Source organism: Apiospora marii (genome assembly GCF_038362585.1).
Source record: "Apiospora marii strain CBS 49790 chromosome Unknown utg000001l_segment0_segment0, whole genome shotgun sequence".
Lineage (NCBI taxonomy): Eukaryota > Fungi > Ascomycota > Sordariomycetes > Amphisphaeriales > Apiosporaceae > Apiospora > Apiospora marii.
The window spans coordinates 2,458,139-2,478,422 of record NW_027117372.1 but is presented as its reverse complement, the minus strand read 5'-3'; the positions used below and the strand labels follow the sequence as shown (position 1 = coordinate 2,478,422).

The 20,284-nt window shown below is 55.0% G+C and overlaps 9 protein-coding genes across 9 annotated transcripts; 4 read left to right on the top strand and 5 right to left on the bottom strand.

Annotated features, from left to right (window-relative positions):
- Positions 1 to 388: 388 nt before the first annotated feature.
- PG985_000809 (uncharacterized protein) lies at positions 389 to 1,855 on the bottom strand (the record flags this gene model as incomplete). Its single annotated transcript, XM_066820578.1, has 4 exons — positions 389 to 718; positions 981 to 1,232; positions 1,531 to 1,675; positions 1,794 to 1,855. 4 exons carry the CDS (start codon positions 1,853 to 1,855, stop codon positions 389 to 391), a joined length of 789 nt encoding a protein of 262 aa, XP_066691457.1.
- Positions 1,856 to 2,870: 1,015 nt separating this feature from the next.
- Positions 2,871 to 3,062, bottom strand: PG985_000808 (uncharacterized protein; the record flags this gene model as incomplete). The annotated part of the gene is made up of 1 exon (XM_066820577.1): positions 2,871 to 3,062. One exon carries the CDS (start codon positions 3,060 to 3,062, stop codon positions 2,871 to 2,873), a length of 192 nt encoding a protein of 63 aa, XP_066691456.1.
- A 183-nt stretch (positions 3,063 to 3,245) lies between these two features.
- Positions 3,246 to 3,542, top strand: PG985_000807 (uncharacterized protein; the record flags this gene model as incomplete). The annotated part of the gene is made up of 1 exon (XM_066820576.1): positions 3,246 to 3,542. One exon carries the CDS (start codon positions 3,246 to 3,248, stop codon positions 3,540 to 3,542), a length of 297 nt encoding a protein of 98 aa, XP_066691455.1.
- A 507-nt stretch (positions 3,543 to 4,049) lies between these two features.
- On the top strand, positions 4,050 to 5,638 carry PG985_000806 (uncharacterized protein; the record flags this gene model as incomplete). Its single annotated transcript, XM_066820575.1, has 3 exons — positions 4,050 to 4,364; positions 4,561 to 4,795; positions 4,857 to 5,638. 3 exons carry the CDS (start codon positions 4,050 to 4,052, stop codon positions 5,636 to 5,638), a joined length of 1,332 nt encoding a protein of 443 aa, XP_066691454.1.
- Positions 5,639 to 7,057: 1,419 nt separating this feature from the next.
- Positions 7,058 to 9,072, top strand: PG985_000805 (uncharacterized protein; the record flags this gene model as incomplete). Its single annotated transcript, XM_066820574.1, has 2 exons — positions 7,058 to 7,095; positions 7,590 to 9,072. The coding sequence occupies 2 exons, from the start codon at positions 7,058 to 7,060 to the stop codon at positions 9,070 to 9,072; spliced, it is 1,521 nt and encodes a 506-aa protein (XP_066691453.1).
- A 1,786-nt stretch (positions 9,073 to 10,858) lies between these two features.
- Positions 10,859 to 12,308, top strand: PG985_000804 (uncharacterized protein; the record flags this gene model as incomplete). Its single annotated transcript, XM_066820573.1, has 4 exons — positions 10,859 to 11,075; positions 11,149 to 11,501; positions 11,588 to 11,833; positions 11,895 to 12,308. The coding sequence occupies 4 exons, from the start codon at positions 10,859 to 10,861 to the stop codon at positions 12,306 to 12,308; spliced, it is 1,230 nt and encodes a 409-aa protein (XP_066691452.1).
- A 600-nt stretch (positions 12,309 to 12,908) lies between these two features.
- Positions 12,909 to 14,074, bottom strand: PG985_000803 (synaptobrevin; the record flags this gene model as incomplete). Its single annotated transcript, XM_066820572.1, has 2 exons — positions 12,909 to 13,814; positions 13,901 to 14,074. 2 exons carry the CDS (start codon positions 14,072 to 14,074, stop codon positions 12,909 to 12,911), a joined length of 1,080 nt encoding a protein of 359 aa, XP_066691451.1.
- A 2,002-nt stretch (positions 14,075 to 16,076) lies between these two features.
- Positions 16,077 to 16,547, bottom strand: PG985_000802 (uncharacterized protein; the record flags this gene model as incomplete). The annotated part of the gene is made up of 1 exon (XM_066820571.1): positions 16,077 to 16,547. The coding sequence occupies one exon, from the start codon at positions 16,545 to 16,547 to the stop codon at positions 16,077 to 16,079; it is 471 nt and encodes a 156-aa protein (XP_066691450.1).
- An 846-nt stretch (positions 16,548 to 17,393) lies between these two features.
- PG985_000801 (uncharacterized protein) lies at positions 17,394 to 18,872 on the bottom strand (the record flags this gene model as incomplete). Its single annotated transcript, XM_066820570.1, has 4 exons — positions 17,394 to 17,994; positions 18,073 to 18,467; positions 18,534 to 18,638; positions 18,726 to 18,872. The coding sequence occupies 4 exons, from the start codon at positions 18,870 to 18,872 to the stop codon at positions 17,394 to 17,396; spliced, it is 1,248 nt and encodes a 415-aa protein (XP_066691449.1).
- Positions 18,873 to 20,284: the final 1,412 nt, after the last annotated feature.

Sequence of the window (20,284 nt, the reverse complement as noted above, 5' to 3'; positions counted from 1 at the left end):
CTCAACCTCAAATCTGCCAGAGACAGCAACATCACTCAAGTATAGTATCTATAACCAGAACAGGGGTTCGGACGTGTATTTACCGGACGGTTTGTATGATTCAAATTTATTGTAGAGCTGCTACTTGAGTGAAGATGTCACTGGGGGCCTACCCCTGTATGAAGAAGTTGTTTCAAGGTGCACCATGCTTTGCAGGTTTACCCTTAACGCAATCTCAATCTCAGCCCGTCACGCTCGTTACCCTCGTTACTGCTTTCATTACGCCCTCAAACCGAGCACCGGCCGCTCTCACAGCCGTGGCAGGCGCACCGACTCAAGGGTAGTGTTGTAGTTGGTAGTGGGGGTTGACCATTATGCACTAAAGTATTGATGGCACTGACATGACAGCTCAATCATCTTGCGGGCTGGCGTTTGGCTCCCTGACCATGGCAAATAGTTTTATCGCAGTGCCCTCGTCGTCGCATTCGAGCTCCTTGGCGAAACGGAAGCCGAACCGGCCGTAGATCTGCATGTTGGGCTTGTCTCGGCTCGACTCAAGGTAGCAATTCATACCTTCTGCGTCGGCCTGGTCCGTGACAACCTTCATCATCTGCCGGCCTACACCCTTGCCTTGGGCCTCGGGTATAACGACCATAATGTTGAGAAAGTAATAACCTCGGGGATCCGTCCAGACGGAGGACTGGACCTTGGCTTGGGCCTCCTTCCAGATGTAATATCGCTGTTTGTGGCAAAGATCAGTAGAGTGGAATCGCTACTTGTCAATTGTGATCACCGGGGGTTTCAGCCGGTCAAGCGAGGGGCCTAATTGAGTTAGGCAAAGAGGGGGCTAGGGCATGTGCCCACAATGTCAGGAACTAACCAACACTCATGCCACTTGGTCTCGGAGGGCCTTACGGAGGCCGATAAGTTGTTCGGGGCTCCGGGAAATCACACTTCGTGATCTGCGAAGATCGGAAACGAAACGGCCAAGAAAGACTCACTTTGACGATGAGACCGCCGCGACCGTAGAGCAGGTTCATGGAGACCTGGTTTATCCAGAGCCTCCAATCCTCCAGCCAATCGATCCAGCTTCGGGGCTTGTCTACTTCCTGGGGTCGGAGCCAACAAGCGACCCCGAGAACTCGATCGCTGCCCTCTTCCTTGGCTACATGGAAGATGCCATTACGCATACCCCATCGGCACCGAATGCCCAAGGAGACGGCATTCCGTTTAGCGTTGAACTGCGGCCACGACTGTCAGCGTTTGCGGCATTGCAGTCACCAGTACGCTGATTGCTGCTGGGGTTATTTGTCAAAATGTGTAGGGAGGCCGAGCAAGCGGCAAATCCGTTGCATCGGAAGCCTGCAATTGATGAACTTTGCTCTGCAGCCAAGCTTATGGTGATCAGGTGCGAGTAGCAGGTATATTCATCCTCTTGAGTTTTTCTGCAATCGTGTGGTTGCGTGGCTCGTCCTGGAGTTTTCAGATCTGCAAGGGATCCACGACGTGAAACGTGATTGCTGTCTTGGCATAGAACATCTGGGAACAGACAGGAACAGATAGCAGGCCAAGTCGGGTTTCCCGACGAACGGCAGGCGCCTGGCGCTGGGCAAAACCAAACGCGCCACAAGACAGATCACCTACATTGGCTTTATCAAACACCCAATTGTTGTATGGGTCATCTGCAAAGGCTTCCCTTGAAACAAATTGCTGTTAGCCACGATCGCACAACCGACTGGCCAAGGCCCCGACTCTCCGGGCGCATAGGGGTGAAAGACTCTCAAGAGTCTGTCTCGGGCGTTGCAGAAACGTACTGGATGGCTTGCACGGCACCAGGTATGTCGCCTTCCGTAAGGGCCGTCACCTTGATTGGCATGGTTCAAAACTGCGACGGCAGTAAGACGTATGTTGAATGGCGAGATGAGGGAGCTTTAAGCGAATTCCAGAAACGAAGCACAAGCCACAGTTGATGACAGCAGCGGGCCCTGGGGGTTCACCACAATATACTTGAGAAGATAATAGATTGAAATGTTTCGAGCCCAGAGGCTCTAGATTCGTCGATGAAAGGGAGCGGAAAATACAAGCTTTGGGCGATATGAACACTTATTAGGTAACGAGATCACCTGCCAATACCTATCTGCCCCGGTGGTATATCGCCAAGCACCGTTTACCAGGTTGCTCGGTAAAAAGGCACTACAGTACGGCGATGCTAGTATGCGGGGGGCAGGGAGGTCCGCAACTTATCAATCGCTATCGATTCATCTGGGCAGTAATCTGGGCTCGACTGGTTTTTGAGCAGGTACCAACCCGACTGCCAGTGGCTGTGCCGCGGCGCCCATGCAGAACCCATCAAATGGTCTGCCCATGGTTCGGTCCTCTGTTCGGTCGCCCATGGGGTGCCTTGTAGCCTGTCCCTCATGCGTTGTGGAAGGATCAACACGCTTTCCCGGCTGGTTTTTGGTAACCAATTTGGACGCTCGTATTTTCAACGGGGGCGGTATCGTTATATTCAGATCAAAAGATTTCGATGGGCGTTCTGGACGATGGTCATCCTGCGGCGGTCGGTCTCCAGATCCAAAGACGTGACTTGAAAGGACTGGATCGATCTCCATGAGCGACCAGATCGGGCCTCCCACTGGGCCTTCCTCCACATATATGAGGTTCTTACATTAATTCACTGCAGACGAAACCAGCCGCATGGCCCAAATCACCAGATGCTGCCCGTCATCCCATCCATCCATCCATCCCACTGCCTGCATTGCCGTGCTTGTTTCTGTGTCACGTCACAATGCTTCTTCCCATACTAGGTAGTATGAGATGAATGCAGGCCAGGACCAGGCTGTCCATCACGGAAAAGACGGTACGAGCGCTGTAATTCAATACCTAGGTATTCAGTTCATCGCTATGGGAAAGTCGAGGTTTGTGACGCAGTGCAGTGCAGCGCAGTGCAGCGCCGCGAGGAATATGGCTGTCCGTGCATTTTGGCCATTCGCCCACCGGAATCTGGAGGGCCCGTTCAGATGGCATCTTGAAACCTGCCGCCCCGCCACGGACCCCTGCTGAGACGCGGCATCCTTGACCATGATGTCGCAGGTTCTCATACAGGCAGGCCAGCGCGAGCAAAGCAAAGCGTGAAAGCTGCCAGGCCCTGCCAAATGGCAAACCACCAGCTCGTAGCGACACAACTGTGACAGTAACAACGGCCCCTGAAAACCCCCGCTGGGAGGGTCGCCCTCTCAACCCTCCTCTCCCGGGCCAATCGCAAGATGTGCGAGTTAGGTACCACACTGCGCAACCCGGCACGCGCAGTGCGATGCTTGGAAGCCGGCAAGATTGAGATGCCCAGAGATGCCATGGCCTTTAGTAAGGATTTTTACAGTTTGATTGGCCAGTCGAGCAACCTTCAAGCCTTCTTGCATGGCTGCCAGAGACTACCCTACCCATCCACCCTTGGCCAGGGTTCCTTCTTCGTTACGCTGCGCTCGCCGCCACTGTCCCCGGGCACGCACGAGAAGGATAACCCGGCTTCCGCAGTGACGGACGACGAGCACTCCTTGGGCTAGGACGCTTCTCTCTCCGTAGCAGTAGCATCGGACGGACCCTTTACACGCAATAAAGTGGATTGGGCGTGCACGGCCGAACGAGCAGGACCCATTGCCTCGTCTTCCTCGTACCCCCTTGAGCTTGAGGGATCTCGCGCAGGGCCACACGCAGGGCCATCTTTATGCTCTTGAGTGCTAGCCCGTCCCCCATGGCCCATGAATTACACATCTGAGGCACATTCTCCCACACTACACACTCTTCTTCACTTCTCACTTTTCCACTTCAACCCTTCCATTCCCTCGTTTCTCAAGGCAGGCCTTTTGTTTTTTCGATTCATCTGCCCCTAGTCTTGGGTTTTTATTCGATTCTTCCTGTTACTGGCTTGGTTCCTGTTAATTTTCCTACACTATAGAAGTACACCGTCGTACTCTGTTGTCACTCGTTTTTCCTTCCCTGGCGATGTATTAAAGCAAAAAAAGAGACTTATCAAGCGCTGTGACGGAGGCTGCTGAATTTGGGAAAAGAGAATGCCCACCGGCCAAGAAATGGCACCACTCAACGAAAAAGCTCAGCTGCTGAGGAGGTGGCTGAACGACTTGCCACCGATTGAAGAGGGCGCTGCTCAGGTCATCAGCGCCAGCTACGATTCGATAGAGGCACGGGGCGATGAAGGATACTACGGACAGGACCCCAGTCGACACCTAGAAGTATTCGAGGACCAGTCGTCGGATTCGGGATCATCAGATAGCGGCAAAACACCAGCCAACAAGAACAAGAAGAAGCCGGAGAGTTCGATATGGCTATCGCCACCTACCGCCCTTCCGGCGACAGCGACGTCGATGGTAGGCCCGCCAATCCAAGCGACGAACAAGTATCCCACCACAGCCCCGGCTGTAGAATCAACAGTGCGACATACCCCCGTACAGTCAACGATGCAACCTTCTACCGTGGACCTTACCAGTATAGTTTTGAGCACGGCTGTGAGTATATCACCCGAGTGCTCGAGACGGAAGAACCTTGACCGCTAACAAGGCGTAGATCGCGACCAAGACGACATGGGTATCCGTGCCCATGATGACAACAACGCCACTGGATGCCATTACTAGCCAGCCGCGCAAAGGCATTGACCAGGCTACTACAGCAACATCAGCGGCAGCGCTACCTCAAGTCACCGGGGACCAGGACAGGAACTATGACCATCCTGACCAAAGGCACAGGAACAACAGCCTGGATGAGACCGGAGAGCACGCCCTTATTGCCGCTGGATCCATAGGTATGAAATCTGCCCGTCCGCGTCGAGTCTTGCGAGTGAGGTTGGCTGACCGCCGTATCAGGAGCGTTCATATTGGTGTGCTTTGTGTCTTGGATCATATATCGTACCCTGAAGAAGCCGAGCGACTCTGGCCCCGAGTTTTTGAGGAAGCTCCGTGGCCGGAAATCGCCCGACAATGAGCGGGGAGACGTGAACTCGATGCAAAATGCCGGATACTACGGGGATGAGAAGATGATGGCTATGCCGGGGTCCTTGGCGCGATCGAACACGGTACACTCTCAACAGACCGTGATGCAACGGCCAATGGCGCCGGGCTCCGTGGTGATGATCCCTGCCGAGGAATACGCAACCTTGACCAAGAACCAGGCCTTGGCATTGAGCAGCGACTACAACTCGACTATGAGATCGCGAATGCCTGATGCCTACTTCAACCAATCGGAGTTGGCGCGACAGCCATCGGACGCGTACGACCCGGCACAACGGCAGGCGTATCGCGCAAGTGATTTGTCTTCGCTGTCTTCAGGCTTTGGAGACGGCGACATCATCGTCCCGGAATCCGCCCTTCAACCCCCTCCGCCGCCAGCGCCGCCGCAAGCAACCTTGGCACCGCCAACCCCTGCCGGTCGATTCTCATGGATGAGCCGAAGGGCGGGAGATAGGGAAACAGTCTACACGGCGACGAGCGAAGACCGGCCGGCCAAGTACCGGAGCATCAACAGCTGGGTTAACCAGCAAGTGGGGCGCATCAAACGGGCGGATGAGCGCAAACAAGATGAGGCGCCGCCGGTTCCTGGTGTCCCCAACCCATCAACCACTTCACAAACACCAGCAGGGTCTCGGTGACAACAACGATCGATATCGTTGACATTTAAATAATATGACGTGGCCCTAGACGACGGTTTGGGTGACGATTGGTGGACTGTCCGCAATAGACCTGCACAATATACCACTGTTTCTATTCTGCTAACCTGTATATACAAACCTTATATTGTACCATGGGGATGTGGGGGAAGGTGAGAGAGCGAGAGCGAGGAGGGAAAGGGGACGATGAAGGTTCAACTCTTGGTCTGGGCTGGCCTGGTGCCATGTAGAGGGATGCTACAGGGTTGTTGTATTTCCTCGCTGGTGACCTTTACCGCATGGGTATCCAGACACACGAGTCGAACTGCGCAAATACATACATACACATATTTTAGGGGAGACCTGATGAAGGCATGGTCGCGACACCGCCGCGATGCCGGATACGGGAGGATCTAGGTCGTACGCACAATAATCCAAACCAACTGAATCCTCAAACAACAGCACTCTCGCACCCGGGTGAACTTGCTGCAACACTAAAAGCGTCTCCAAAGTATCGTCGACAGTAACTATGAAGATGGCGATCAGTCGGACTGGCGATCCCCTCGCACCGCCCCGGCAGGCTTGGCTGTGAGGTTGAGACGCAGAGGGGGGATCCCCCACCGCGGTTTCGACCTGTGACAACGCGCCAAGAAACGAGCATGTTTCCTCAGACGTCAATCTGGGGGAGGTGTATACTTTAAGTCTTATCTTGATCTGTCTTGGATTCTCTGACCTTGAATCCCCATGGCAAGGCAAACGGTACCCAGTAATAATGTTTAAATTGGGCTACTTCCGCTATATTGGAGTCGGGGTCTTTCTCGGTACCGTGGATCCGGAGAGAGAGTCTGGAGATAATTGGGAGCTGACTAACATTCAACGATGCATACGCAATAGGCTGAACCTACCTACTTTTCTTTTTGAACCGACACAACGCCGCGTAGCCCAAATGAAGCCAACATCATCTGTAATGATTCCAGTGCATTCGAAGAGTTCGATGGCCGCGACGTCTGAGTGGACGCGCGTTCCAACGGTCGTAATCCCAAGACGAACCTGTTCTCCAAGCTTGTGCAAGCCGTTCGTGCAGCTAATAATTACTCCGTTCGTTGGGCACATATGCAAGCAAGCAAACTATGTAGGTAGCAGTCAGTCGCACTGCCCTGCTCTGGGAGCTGAACGTGGTCCGGCCAATCAGTGTCCCGTTGCAGCCATGCATTGAGGGGTGTGGCTTAGACTGGAGACCCAATGCAGAACCGAGTGACGACACCAGCAGCTGAGCAATGTGCTGCACATTCCTGGGCGGACAAACCCACTGTCGCTGTCCACTCCTAGCGCTTGCTCCTCCACCAAAAGCCCACTGAGGCAAGTCAGCGGATCGCCGCAAAAGGCAGCAGCAGCATCATCCCATCCCACCAGAACAGCGCCATGGAACACCCAACGCCCACCTCTTCCTTCCTACTAAGGTGCCTCGAAGCCCACCTTCTGCGCAGGCTTCTAGATTGATTAATTTATCAAAGCAGATCCTTTTCTTCTTTTAGCCAGCCAGTTTCCTATAGAATGCGAGTCCGTTGATTGAAAGCCATGCTGTCGTAATCGTCCCAAGCCCATCTACCATTTTGCGCCGCCGCGTCTGTCTACCCGTCTGCCCGCCCTAGCGCTGCGCAGTTTCACCATCCTTTGGCACAGCCTTACGCTGATCCAATCCCGAGCTTCGTCAGCCCGGTCCTGAGGCTTCAAAGCTTCACTCTCTGCCGGCCTTTCGAGTCATTGACTTCCTATTATAACCTTCTTTCGTTTCAAAGCTGTCACCGTTGCCTTGCCCTTTCCGTGAAAAGAGAACCCCGTCCCACAATCACAAGCGTTTCCGCCGCCGCGAGTGCTGCAGCAGCTGCAAGTGTACCTAGATCAGACCCATCACGACCAACGTCGTGCTGCCGTTGGTTTCCCTCCCAACCAGCTGTTCCCGCACCACGAAGCCCAGCTTGACATCCGACTGGAGAACCACCACCACCCCCAGCAAGCTCGACAGCCAACCATGCTCGACGAGAACCTGCCCACCTTTTTTTTCTCGGCACGCGCCCGAGAATCCGCTCTCGACCGTCGTCTACTTCACCCAGAACGGCTCCGAGCCAGCTCCCGAATACACCTTTCGGCGGCCCAACCCCCAGCGGCCCGAGTCCAAGAACAAGTTCGCCCTGGCCCTAGGCGATACGTACAGCCAGGATGTCATCTTCGCCGAGGTCCTCATAGAGCCCGAGTGGCAGCAGCCCACCCTATCCGCCGCCGAGATCCGAGCCCAGAATGGCGTTCTGCCAGCTCCCGTCCCGCTAATTCCCGACGGCTTCGTCATCCAGCTATACAACCCCGACCAGCAGGTTGTCGTGAAGGGCGAAAAGAGCACCTGGACGGGTAAGGAGTCGTGGGACTTTGAGCTGCCCCAACAAAGCTTCCGCATGCCGTCGGCCTCGCAGCTCGACAGGCAGCAAAACGACCCCATCGCCAGTGAGCTCACGCCCAAGATCTGCTTTAAGTGGAAGCGGGACAGCAAGTTCTCCAAGGACATGACGTGCTATCTGACAGGGACGTCCCTGGCGGGCAAAAAGAGCAAAGACCCGGACATCACCATCGCGCTTTATAAGCAAGGGAGGGAGCCCGGCCTGACCATCTACGAGCCCAACTTGCGAAGGGTGGAAGTCGAGGATCGAAAGGGACTCGAAGTGGTGTTGCTGTTGGGTGCAGAGACCATCCGCGAGATCTATCTGTTCCCAAGCAGAGACTCGTTTAACATTCCGGGAACCCCACCTCCGGCCCGGCGGAAGAACTCGCGCCCCATCCCGTCTTCGTCATCTCCCAAGCCGGTCTCTGGCCAGTCGCACACCATGAGCGGCGGTCTCGGTAACATGTCGCCTGCCGCGACGCCCTCATTGGCCACCAACAACATGACCCCTCCCGCGAGGCGGCAGACGGCCGAGATCGACGCCGAGACCAAGCGGCTGCAGGCCATGGTGGAGCAGGAGGAGCGCGAGCGCGAGAAGCGCGACCAGGCGGAGCAGAAACGCATCAAGAAGATGCTCGAGGAAGAAGACAAGGAGCGCCGCCGCCGCGACGCCGCCGTCGCTGAGGAGACGGAGCGGTTGCGGAGGGAGTACGGCACTCAAGGCCAGGACATCGACGCCCAGAGGCCCCAAGTGCCGCCCAGAAACTCTCAACAGCTGCATCCCAACGGCGTAGCGGGCGGCATGGCGCAGCCGCCGCCGAGACCCATGAGCGCGGAGCCGCCGCATAACCCTTCCATGTCCGGCGGGCTCAGTAGTTGGTGGCATAACCATGGCCGCGGCGGGGGTTCTCTTCAGCCGCAAGCTGGCCCTTCTAGGAGGAGGGGCGATAGCGTGGGGGTTCCGAACAACAAGGTTCAGAAGAAACATAGCGTGTTCTTCTGATCTGATTCAATAAAGGACCCAGCTAGGGGAAGTGGGATTGATACTACCGGGCAACTTGAGAGAAATGAGAAGCGGGTTGGGTTGGGTTGGGTATGCAATTATATACGGGCGATTTTCGGTTTGCTTTTTGATGTGGGATTTGCATAGCGTAGCTTTTCTTCAGAAGGGCGGCGTTCAGGGGCTCAATGTTTCCAAGCTCATAGATTTGTATGGTAGCTCGATCGAGGTGGGCATGCGAGCCTGCCCGCTTCTGACTGCTGTAGAAATGACGATTGATATGAACTTTCAATGAATCCGGGGGTGGCTTTCTGGTATGATCTGAACCTTGTGACGGGATCTCTATTGATTTCAACTCGAATAGGAACTGAATCGGTCTGGCAACCTTGTCACCTCTTGTCTTCATGAGGGCGCGTTTTTGGTGAACATCTCTCAACTCGTGGATATCACTTCGGGCTATGGGCATTTGTGCTGCCAATGGCAAGGTGAGTCCAGTGTCGTGTAAGTCATCCGATATATGTTACAGGGTGCGTATCGCAGTTGGCATCTAAGACCCGTCTCCAACAGAGGCTGCTTTCCTGCGATTGGAATTCTGGCAATACCAAGCTGGCGTATGTCGGGGAGGGTATTTTGCCCTTTCATGTTATGGCCGGGTAGTCATCGCCCCTTGAAGAGAAGTGGTCCAGTTGGCCCCTTTTCTTATACGGGGCACATCGTGCTCCTCATGGAATGATGTCAATTGTCCATGTGTATGTTATCTTATGTAGGTGGCAAGTAATACCAACATGCGTGACAAGTTATTCTCTTCGGGGTTACGCATCAGGCTCGTGTTGATGTCGCCGATATTGGCATGCGGAAGGTAGTGAGCACGCCAGGCCTTCTTACAGCACCGTCACAACTTTTTCGCCCTTGTTTTTTCAGGCGGATCTACCTGCTCTTTCCGGCACTCGTTTTTCGTGCTTTCATTCAACGTGAACATCTAGTCACCCATCTTGACTCTCAGGGTCCTGATTCTCGTGAATTCTTTCAGTCTCGCACCTTCCAATTGGCGGTTCCGGCCCTAACACCTAATACGGAAGTGAAGAAAGCCAGGGCCGCAGCAACACATCGTAACTTTCCTGAACAGTGAGTTCTTCCCCCACCGCTCTTCACCAGGGTTCTTTCCGGCTTATACGCTGTCCCTGCCCACAGCTTCACTTGAAACGATAACACCGGTCAAAGGAAGTCACAGGAGCCAGAAGCACAACCCCGTGTTCTATTCTGTCACTCCATCTTCCTTCTTTTTCATAGGTATGTGTCCGTCTCTCTCCACCAGTCTCCTTCCCCTCTAATTCATACACAATAATTCTACATCCTGAAGTTCATATCTCACACTTTCCACCTTTTCCGGACGACCAAGTCGGTTGAGTTGCTTTCCTTCCGGCAGTCACGAACATTGAGTCCTCCAAACTCTGCACCTGTTCAACCAATTCAATTTGTCTTTTATCCTCTCCGGTGCCACTCAATTCACCGTCTTTCCTTCATACAGCCTTGGGGCTTCTTTTTTTTTCTACTTCTTTTCCCGTCTCGTCTTCCCTAAGGTACAATATTCCTCTCTCGAACAGCAAGCCCGGCCACCCAGCAAGGTCTCGGTCCAGTCACTTTATTCTTCTCATCCAGTTCCGGGTGATCCTTCTCTTTCTACTCATACTTCTTCTGTCTTCTCGTTTCTAACTTACAAGATTCCTCTGTCTCCCACAGTAGACCCGTCACACAAACACGCATTCACTCACCCGCACACTCACTCGCCATGTCTCTCTGTGCGACTCCCAGAAACATCTTCGGTGGCGTCGTAGTTGCCACCACTGGCAACGTCGAACAGGGCCGCAAGGACTTCTCCGACGTCGATATCCAGCGCTACCTCAAGCACTGGGGTGGCAGCTTCTCTTTCGATCTCGACGACTCGGTTACCCACCTTGTGGCGCTGCCCGAAGAGGTGAACATCATAAAGAAGCGACCCGCTCGAGGTGAGTTGTATAAGAATGTTTTGATTTCCTTTCTTGAGAAGGGCGCTTACTGACTTGGGATATACGTGCTTAGTTAACTCTGCCCTGAAGCTCAAGAAAACTATCGTTCGGCTCGAATGGCTGGAGGACTCCCTCATGCAGGCCCGCAAGCTCCCCATCACGGAGTACCTGCTCGCCAAGGGCGGCCGTGCAGTCGCCCAGACGCTCAGGGCGAAGCGTGAGAAGGAGCAGAAGAAGGCGGCTCGGGAGGACGAGATTGGCAAGAACTACCCCCACGCCCGTAGGTTTCATGAGTATATTGATATGCCCACACGTTTTCTGACAGACAGTGCGACAGGACTCTTCAGACCGTACAGCGACGAGACCTTCTTCCGGTACGAGGTCACCCTCACCCGAGGAGACAAGGGAGAGCGCTACCAAGTCACGGTGAGTATATTTTTTGACTCCTCTTGCCCTCAACCCTTAGCTCTTTACACTTTCTGTCGTTTCGTAACTCACACTCCCATCATCAGCTCTTCGAGTCTAACGCCCAGCCGCACACGTACCAAGTCGGCCGGATCTACCGGAAGTCGAAGGGCGCTAAGCAACTGTACGACCGCATGGCGGGCCCTGACGCCGGCGTCCCTTTCAACGCGGCCTTGAAAGAGTTCAAGGCCTTCTTCGCCCGCAAGACTGGCGTGCAGTGGGACGACCGCGTTGGCGTTTTCTACAAGGGCAAAGGCAAGGTCGCTAGCGACGACTTCGTCTATGAGCTACCGGTAGGTCAAAGAACGAATACCAATAGCAACGTGCGAAACGACGGCTAACTAATGGATACAGACGCGCGGCAAGCCCATCGGTCTCGTCAAGGGCAAGGTCCCGGATTTGGACATGCTTACTGGCCCGGACATCTCCGTCGATGAAGCCGCCTCTGACCACGTGGAGGAGGTGAAGGAGGAGGAAGATCAGCAAGAGAACCCCGCTGACGCTACGGAGGAGGAGGCGGTCTGCCATGACGGCAATGACGACGACTGCGACGAGAAGGAGCAGGTTTGTGTCGCTGATGACCGCGCCATGGACGACATCGACGATACCAGCAACGGTGGCGCTTCTATTGGCACCATCACTCTGCCCATCATCTCCGCTGTCGCCGACGACGCAAACGACAGCGGTGTGGAGGACGAAGATGTTGCCAGCAGCAACGTGAACGGCATGGAAATCGGCCTGGACGATGAGGGTTACTCATCAATCTAAGCCGTACCTCATGGATGAATTTGAAGGTTACTCATTCGTCTCCACTCAGCTGTACTTTTAGGGTGCGGACGGAGAGAGGTAAACAGAGATATGCGCGGTATCGATCGAGGTTGAGATTATGGCAATCTTTCCAAACTGGCGAATATTTATTCACGGAAGAGGAGGGAAGAATATTTCGGAGACACAGGATCATATGACGCCTTCCGGAGCAGCAGCTCTCGAGCAGGTAGGCATGAAGCTTCCGTGAGGATCTTCATTTCATTTTATCTAGTGTTAGTCGCGGGTCTCACTCTACGCTGATTTACTCAATTCATTATGATTTTCCATCCAGAGCGATCAGGGGTTGTGTCATGTGTCGTGAGTGAGGAAAGAACAGTAGCTCAATAACATCACTTTTGAACTAAATGTTCCTCGGTCGATAGGGCAAGCGTGTTGCCCGTCAAGTGATCACGTAGGGTTTTACGAAGAAGAAAATGGAATTGAACGCTGTGCATACACAAGTAGATAGAGGTATCATCGTCAAGTCGTCTATGGCCGTCCTCCCTCCCTTCCTTAACGCCTCCCTTTCAAGATGTTTGATTGACCGTCACCCTGCCACCCTCAAAAGCGCAGCTTCGGCATCGCAAACACGAGCAGGAGCGCCAGGACCCACATGCCCGCAATGGTGGCCATGAGGATGTACCGGCCAATCATGCCGCGCCCCTCGCTCATCTTGCGCAGCGTGCCCATGCGCCGCGCCGCCGCCTCGAGCCCGCGCTCGTTCTTGTCGAGCCCCGTCGTGGCCGAGGCGAGCACGTCCTTCTCCTCCTCGAGCGACGTGGCGAAGGCGCGCGACGAGCTCTTGAGCGCCGACGCCATGCCCAGCAGCGACTCCGTCAGCTTGTCCTGCTCGTCGCGCTGGTGGTCCAGGAGGGCCTCCGTCGTGGCAGTCGTCGAGAGGGCCGTCGTGGCCGAAGACGGCTTGCTGCCGAAGAGCTGGTTGCGCGCCGTGGTGTCGGCCGTGTCGCCGCCGTATGCGCCTGCTTGCGACGTCTCGGCGCCGCCCTTGCCGCGGGTGCGTACGGTCTGCGACGTGGCGGTGCCTGGTTGTTCTGATGTCCTTGACGCCGGTGCTGTCGGCTGAACTGTTGCGGTGGGCTTTGATTGTGATGAGGTGGCGGATTGAGGTACGTGTAGGACAGTGATCTCTGCTTCGTCATCTTCCCCCTGCTCAAACGACGCATCCCGTCCCGTGTTCTCATCGTCGTCGGGTCGTCTCGGATTGGGGCTCTCGCTCGGCGTATGTATGATACCGGCTAGCAAGTCTTCGCTGTCCTCGTCGCTCTCATCCTCCTCGTCACTGTCTATGCTCAAGTCTTCCAGCTCGCGCAAACGTTCTGCCAGCTGCTCGAATACCTCTCGCTTGCGGTTCAGGTCCGCTTGCAGGTCCTGGCGACGGGCGTGGACTTTGACGCTGGATGCGTCCTGCTCGACCTTGGTGAGGAGCGTGCGCGCATATTCGAGATTCTATCGGGCGTTCCGGCTGTGTTAGTACCTGTGCTGTGCCATTGAATGCGCCGGTTGTAGGAGAGAACGAAGTAGGGGCCACGTACAATTCCGACTTTGTTCCGTTCGTATTCACTGGTCCGCAGGCGTCGCTCTTGCTCGGCATTGGCTTGTAGGACGTTCTGCTGCAGACGCGCGAGCAGGCGATTCAAGTCCGTCAAGGAGTCTGGGTTGGAGACGCTCCGGCGCGGCGTCATTGGTTCTTGTGTGAGGCGAGCCATGTTGGCGAAGTGTATGCGACCGGTTGAGACGGGCCAATAAAACTCGTAGTTGTTGGTTCACCCAGGATGAAAAAACAAAGGGGATATCTTAACTACATGTATGTGAGAAATGCTTGTTTACGTCGGCTCTGACTGTATCTTGGGCGCTGGCGAGTTCTACCCCGGATCCCCGACGTCAATAAAGTTGGCAGTTGGTAGTGTCATCAGCAAGGCCGACGTGTCGTGTGTCAACGACTCCTCCCACCAACAGATTGATTGCCTGTTGGCCACTAAAGCTAAAGCCTAAGCTCAAAGCTCTTGCATGCTCCGGTTGGTGGGGCAGCCGGTGGCAGGCGGGCGACCGTTATCACATGAAACTGCTGCCCCTCCATCCAATTGATTGGGCCGTTCACCCAAAAGTAAACAACAGACCCCTGAACAACAACAATAATAAGCCTCAGGAATGCATGTCAATATTATTGATCAAATCACCAGAGGTTGTCATGCAATAACTTTGCCGCCTGGTTTTTCTGCCCTGGTTCGGCGAAGACTCCACATCCTCGACCCGATCCACAGTAGCGGATCGGGAAATCGTGGGTGATGCCCATCACGAAGGACGAGGCAGGATTATCATCAGATCCCAGGATTCCTTCAAAACAATGTGGTGCCTTGAGCCATATCCTGTCAATATAAATCAGAACAGCCTTAGATTGAGATATAAACTATATTAATTGATATATTATTCAGAGGCGCTTCGCAACGAGGATTGAGTGGAAGAGTCTCATCAGGGACATTGGACGTTGGGCGAATTGTAGGCCTCCACTCCCAAGACCGTCCGAAAGGGGTTTATGTAAGATGTGATACTTTAAGCTGGTAATTATCACCTTTTTTATCACCCTAGAACATTCTCCCCTATCTTTCCTCGCACGCATTGGCCGACGCTAGGAGCTGCCAAGTCAAACACTTAGCTCTATCAGGTTCTCGAGCGCGTGAACAACTGAGATATGAGAATCTAACCCTTACCATGACAGGAGAAGATTGTCACTTGTCAAGAATGTTGGTATCTCTTCTCGCTAGATCATGCAACATTGTTTAATATTTGTTTGTACCAAGGAAGCCCAGAACAGTCCCAGAAGCGATCCAGAACACTAATAGTGAGATCTTGTCTCCCAACTTCGGAGCTATAGCGGATACGAATGATCCCTGGGACTTTCTCGTCCTCGCCGGCTCACTAGCATACAAAATACCCAAAGCTTGATATTGTTCATCCTTTACACACACTGCGGTCTGAACTGTGCCCTGATCTATCGGCTTCGTCGTAATCACTGTGACTAGAGAATTATAGCCGGACCTGCAAAGCTTTGGCACTTTGAATACGGCACTTACTTACAAGCCATGGCCCCTCGTTCTGCTACTATGGCCGCCCGCAAAGCCACAACTATTACTAGCTCTGTGTGAAGGATGCAGCTGTAATCATAATCTGTCCCTAGAGGAAGACTAATTGTAATATAGGTTGGTACCACTCTCGAAGACGGAGTGTAGTACGACTCTTGAACAGTTGGGATAGACGGTGTGCCGTAGATAACTCTTCGCCTGACCTCGCTTCATCTCTATCGAGTGAACTCGGCAATATACCAATGGCACACTTCAGGTTCCCCCAAAAGAACTGCTAGACTGTGTGCATTACTTAGTTACGGACTTTATAAAATGGCTTCGACATTGATCCTTGAGCTCAAAAGCAACAAAAATATCTCGCTAGGTCGTCTCACCAACTTCAGAAACGGCAAATGTACTAGGCAGCTGGGATGATCTTGTTTCCACCCCGGGTTACTTGAGAACAGAGCGTGTTGGCCCTTCTGAGGGTCGGTAAGACCCGTTCTGTCCAGACGTTTGGAATGCTGTGCTTATTATGTGCTTGTTCCATAGAGTTGTGATATATACGATGAATTATATGTACATCCTTCTATTTCCTTTCCATTCCATTCATCCTTCAAGTAAAAATTACGGGCCCCCCTGGGATCCCTCACGCAAGAGCCCAAGACAGAACCCCCAGCGACACAACCACAGCCCATTTCACCACCCCCACCTCCCCGTGATACCGCCGCCGCGTAGAGGAAGAAGACGCGGGACCCGTGCGCTTGTTCTGCACGGCGCGGACCCAGGGCGCGACGAAGCGCACGCCGCCGTCGCTGGCGAGGCGCCCCTGGTACCGGAGGCAGTACTGGAAGTCGCGCTCCCAGCTGACGCGCGACTCGGGCGCGTCGATGTCGGCGTCCTCGGGCAGCCGGCACCAGGCGTAGCAGCCGTCCAGGTGCGCCGGCTCCGGGTCGCAGCACGCCGTCATGGCCGCCGCGCGGACCGGGTCCCCGTTGCTCTCGATGTAGGCGTAGTTGGCGTCCGAGGGCGCCAGAGCGGCGAGGTTGACGGGGCTGCACGACGGGGACGCGGCAGCGGCGGCGGCGTTTGTGGTGGTGGCGGTGGCGCCCGACGCCATGGTCGGGATTGGATGAAAAGGAAAACAACAGACAGACCCCGGCTTTCGAAAAAGAAGCAAGTGGGGGGCGAATGCCGGGGAGGCGCGCGCCAGGTCCGGCAGTGGTGTCGGAGTATAGTCCGGATTGGTGCAGAACTGATTAAGTAATTACCTGGTAGTGATAATACCTAGTGATGTGATTTTCAGAGCGGCTCAGGGGGTAGCAGTAGCTTTTTTGGTGGCTCTGTGCGCGTAAGAGGTGGTAGGTAGTTGGCTGGCAAGCAGCGGAGCCATGAATTAATTGTCAATCGGTTGAAGTAAAAAAGAAGCGCCCACAAATTGCCGCGAGACGGTAATGGCAGAACTTTGGTAACTGTCTTTCTCCCAAACGTCGATCAATCAATTGGGGGAGGTGTGGGAGGTCAGCACGGATCTACGACCCAGCAATCGCTTACAGCAATGACGCAGGCCCAGCGTCGCCAAGGCGGTATTTTTGTCTTCGCTTGGGCGAACTGGATGAAATGAAGCTGCCGCTTTTGCCGGGGTGATGCTCGCTGCGCTGGAACTCTTTTTTCTCGCAATGCATCGGTCGCATGGGATACCTACGAACCAACACACCTGTCGATGTTTTGTACCGTCGCTTGAACATGCAATGTTTCACGTTTGGAACTTTAGTTTGATTAAGGTATTTCTTGATTAAATATAGTATAGTTTACAAGCGGACATGAGTCGAACACCGCGTCGGACCGGCCATGGTGCGGCAGCGCCTGCCTGCACTTTCTTTTGAAACCGCCCACCGAGACCAGCCAGCGATGGGATGGATGGATGGATGGCCACGACTAATGATGATCCGAACCTCCTTCCTCCTCACGAATCGTCGGCGTTCCTCGTCTGCACGATGGACTTCTTGACCGTGATGTTCCACGCCGATCGCTCCGGCTGGTGGTGCAGCTGGTGCTGGCGCGCGAGGTCGGCCTGGCTGCTGCCGTCCCAGTCGCCGTCGCGCTCGTGGATGGAGCTCGACGCCGTCGACTTCTTGTCGAACATGCCCTTCTCCACGTCCTCCTTGCCGAAGTTGACGACGGTGGTGACGCCCATGTGCCTGCTCGGCGTCGGCCGCTCGTACAGGTCGAAGGCCCCCGCGTCGGGGTCGTTGTCGCCCCCGCTGCGGTTCCGGCCGTGCGCCCGGCTGCCGCTCTTGTTGCCCTTGCCTCCCGTCATGTGGCTCCGGCTGCCCGTCTGCAGGTACCCCTGCTGTCGTGCCGAGGTGCCGGCCCCGGGCGCGGAGGAGCCGAGGCCAAAGACGCTGCGGAACAGCGGTCGCAGCGTCGCCAGGCCGGCCGTGGTGATGGCGATGCCCGTCTCGACCGTCGACCAGATGGCGACGTCCGAGGTGGAGTAGAGGAAGTCGTCGACGTCGACCAGCGAGTGGAGGTACGGGAAACGCACAATGGTGGCACTAGAAGCACTGTATGACGGAGAAGACTGTGTTAGCAATCTGCTGACTAAAATGATAGAGATCAGAACAGTGCTGGACCAAACTTACATGACACCGGCGGCCAGCAGCAGGACCACGGAGATCTTCATGCGGATGTTCATCTGCAGGTTCCACACCAACGTGATGGGGAGCAGACTGTAGGTCCAGTCGGTCAAGCAGCTGATGGCCGAGTAGGCGTAGAAGCTCTTGGCCACAATGGTGGCGTCCAGGCACATGCCCGGCGGCGGCTCGGGCGTGTAGCGCAGCCAGAAGAGCGCGGTGGGGCGGCACTGCAGCACGAAGAGCAGGAAGAAGAAGAGGCTGTAGATCTCGGTCAGGCCCAGGATGGACCAGATGACGATTTTGTGCATCCGCTCGATGCAGATCCGGTCCAGGAAGATGGCGATGCTGGCCTTGATGGCCATGTTGGTGAGCACGTACGTCGGCTCGCATGTCCACCACATCTGGGAACCGTATGTAAGTATATATGGATGGATCACGGTGTTTTCCTGATCGACAGAAGTGCTTACCTGCATGGCCTTGCTGAAGTTCTCGGTAGGGATGTCGGCAAAGTGGTGGCCAGTGCCATACGTGACACCGGTGATCTCATAAGAGCAGAAGACGAGGAAGAGGATCTGTCAGGCACACATCATGAGTATTCGGATTCCACAAAACGAAGAAAAGCAATCAGACGAAGACGGAATATCGTGTGTAACACATACCTGCGCCGCGACGGCGAGCCAGTCATCGAGCCCAAACGCCTTGGTGACCCAACCGCGGCAGTACACTCGCAGTAGGGTGGCGATGCTGGACAGCACCACGAACGCCCACCCGTTGGCCGCAATCTGCGGTCCTCTAGTTTCCACCATGGCGAATCGTGGGGGAGGTGGATGGCGGGAAACGAAAGCAAAGCAAACAAACGTTGTCAGAGTTGGCAGCGGCTGGTCGGGACTGGGAAACAAGAAGCAAAAACCGCATCGACGGTCGTAACAACCGGGGCATGTAACCTCTTATATCAAAAGGAAGGGGGCCAGGAAAATCCTTTCTCTATACGACAAAAATCGTCGGGGCGTACCCCGAGAGGCGCTTGTGCCAACTATTGCCTGTGCAACGGGGAGCGCAGGCGTCGTCTGCTAGCTGCTCAAAGTCACTACCATCGACCCTGGGCTAGGCGCATCGAGGCCCGGTATTGTGATAGTAGCTCTCAGTTTTCCCAAGTTCTGGACGGCTTTTGCGCCCCCCTTTGCGTGCAGCCGTCGAAAACGCAGCTGGGGCGGACTAGCAGGGCCAACAGCCCATGTCGGCTACATGATCGTCAAAAGCGAAACGAGCTGACCCGGCTGACTCGACAGGCCCCCTAGCCCCCAGTCTGCCCCCAGGACTGCAAGACTGCATGCACCATGACCTCCTTCCCAAAGAGGCAGGGCTCAAGGGGCAACGCAGTATTAGTAGCGCTGCGCTTTGATGGGGCTAATCCTGCTAGCCTCCGGGCCGGCTCCGAGAGTCCGCCTGGCGTCCCCGCTGCTGAAAAACCTTGAGAATTTGAGCAGCTCCAGACCCGGATTGCAAATCACGGACGGCTTTCTGATTGGGCATGCATACGACGTCAGACCACTTTTTGCTGGCAGATCGGCAGATGTACTTTGACAGCAAACTGGCAGGCAGCTCGCTTGGGCAGACCACACTTTAGTCTCATCAAGCACGTCTTGTCTGCCCAGAAATCTGCCCTCCCCTATTACCTACTCAATTGCCGTTCATTTTCGCCCACTCCACCCAGTCCCAGGACCCAGCGGGATCCGAGCAAATGGTTCGATATCTGGATTTTTGCCTCCGAATCCCAAGATCGATCCGAATCCTCCGGTCAGCCCGCCTCTTTTCCAGAGTTTCCCCCAGATCTCCCTCAGGGGGCCCGTTCCGGACCTGAATCTCGCATGCACCTCCACACTTGCTGAGGCCCATAGCGTTCCACCCCCATGCCTTCCTGTCCCTTTCTTGGGGAAGCATCGTGTTGTCGTACGATTTCACAGTAAGCGTGGTGCTGAAGTCGAGTCCGGCAAATCTCTAAGAGGGCTGCGACCCCTCCGCAGTGCCTATCGATAACACTAGCATTGGCGCGCGTTCGCTAAGGGCAGAGGACGCTGAGCCTACCGTATTTGACAGCCGAAATTTGATCATGGCTGATCTGGCGCCGCGCTAACGACTATTCGAGCCTCCGAGGCCGTCTGGAGGGACTATCGGCCGAGCTCCACCTAAAAGCGACAGGGATGACGGTTTGAGATTG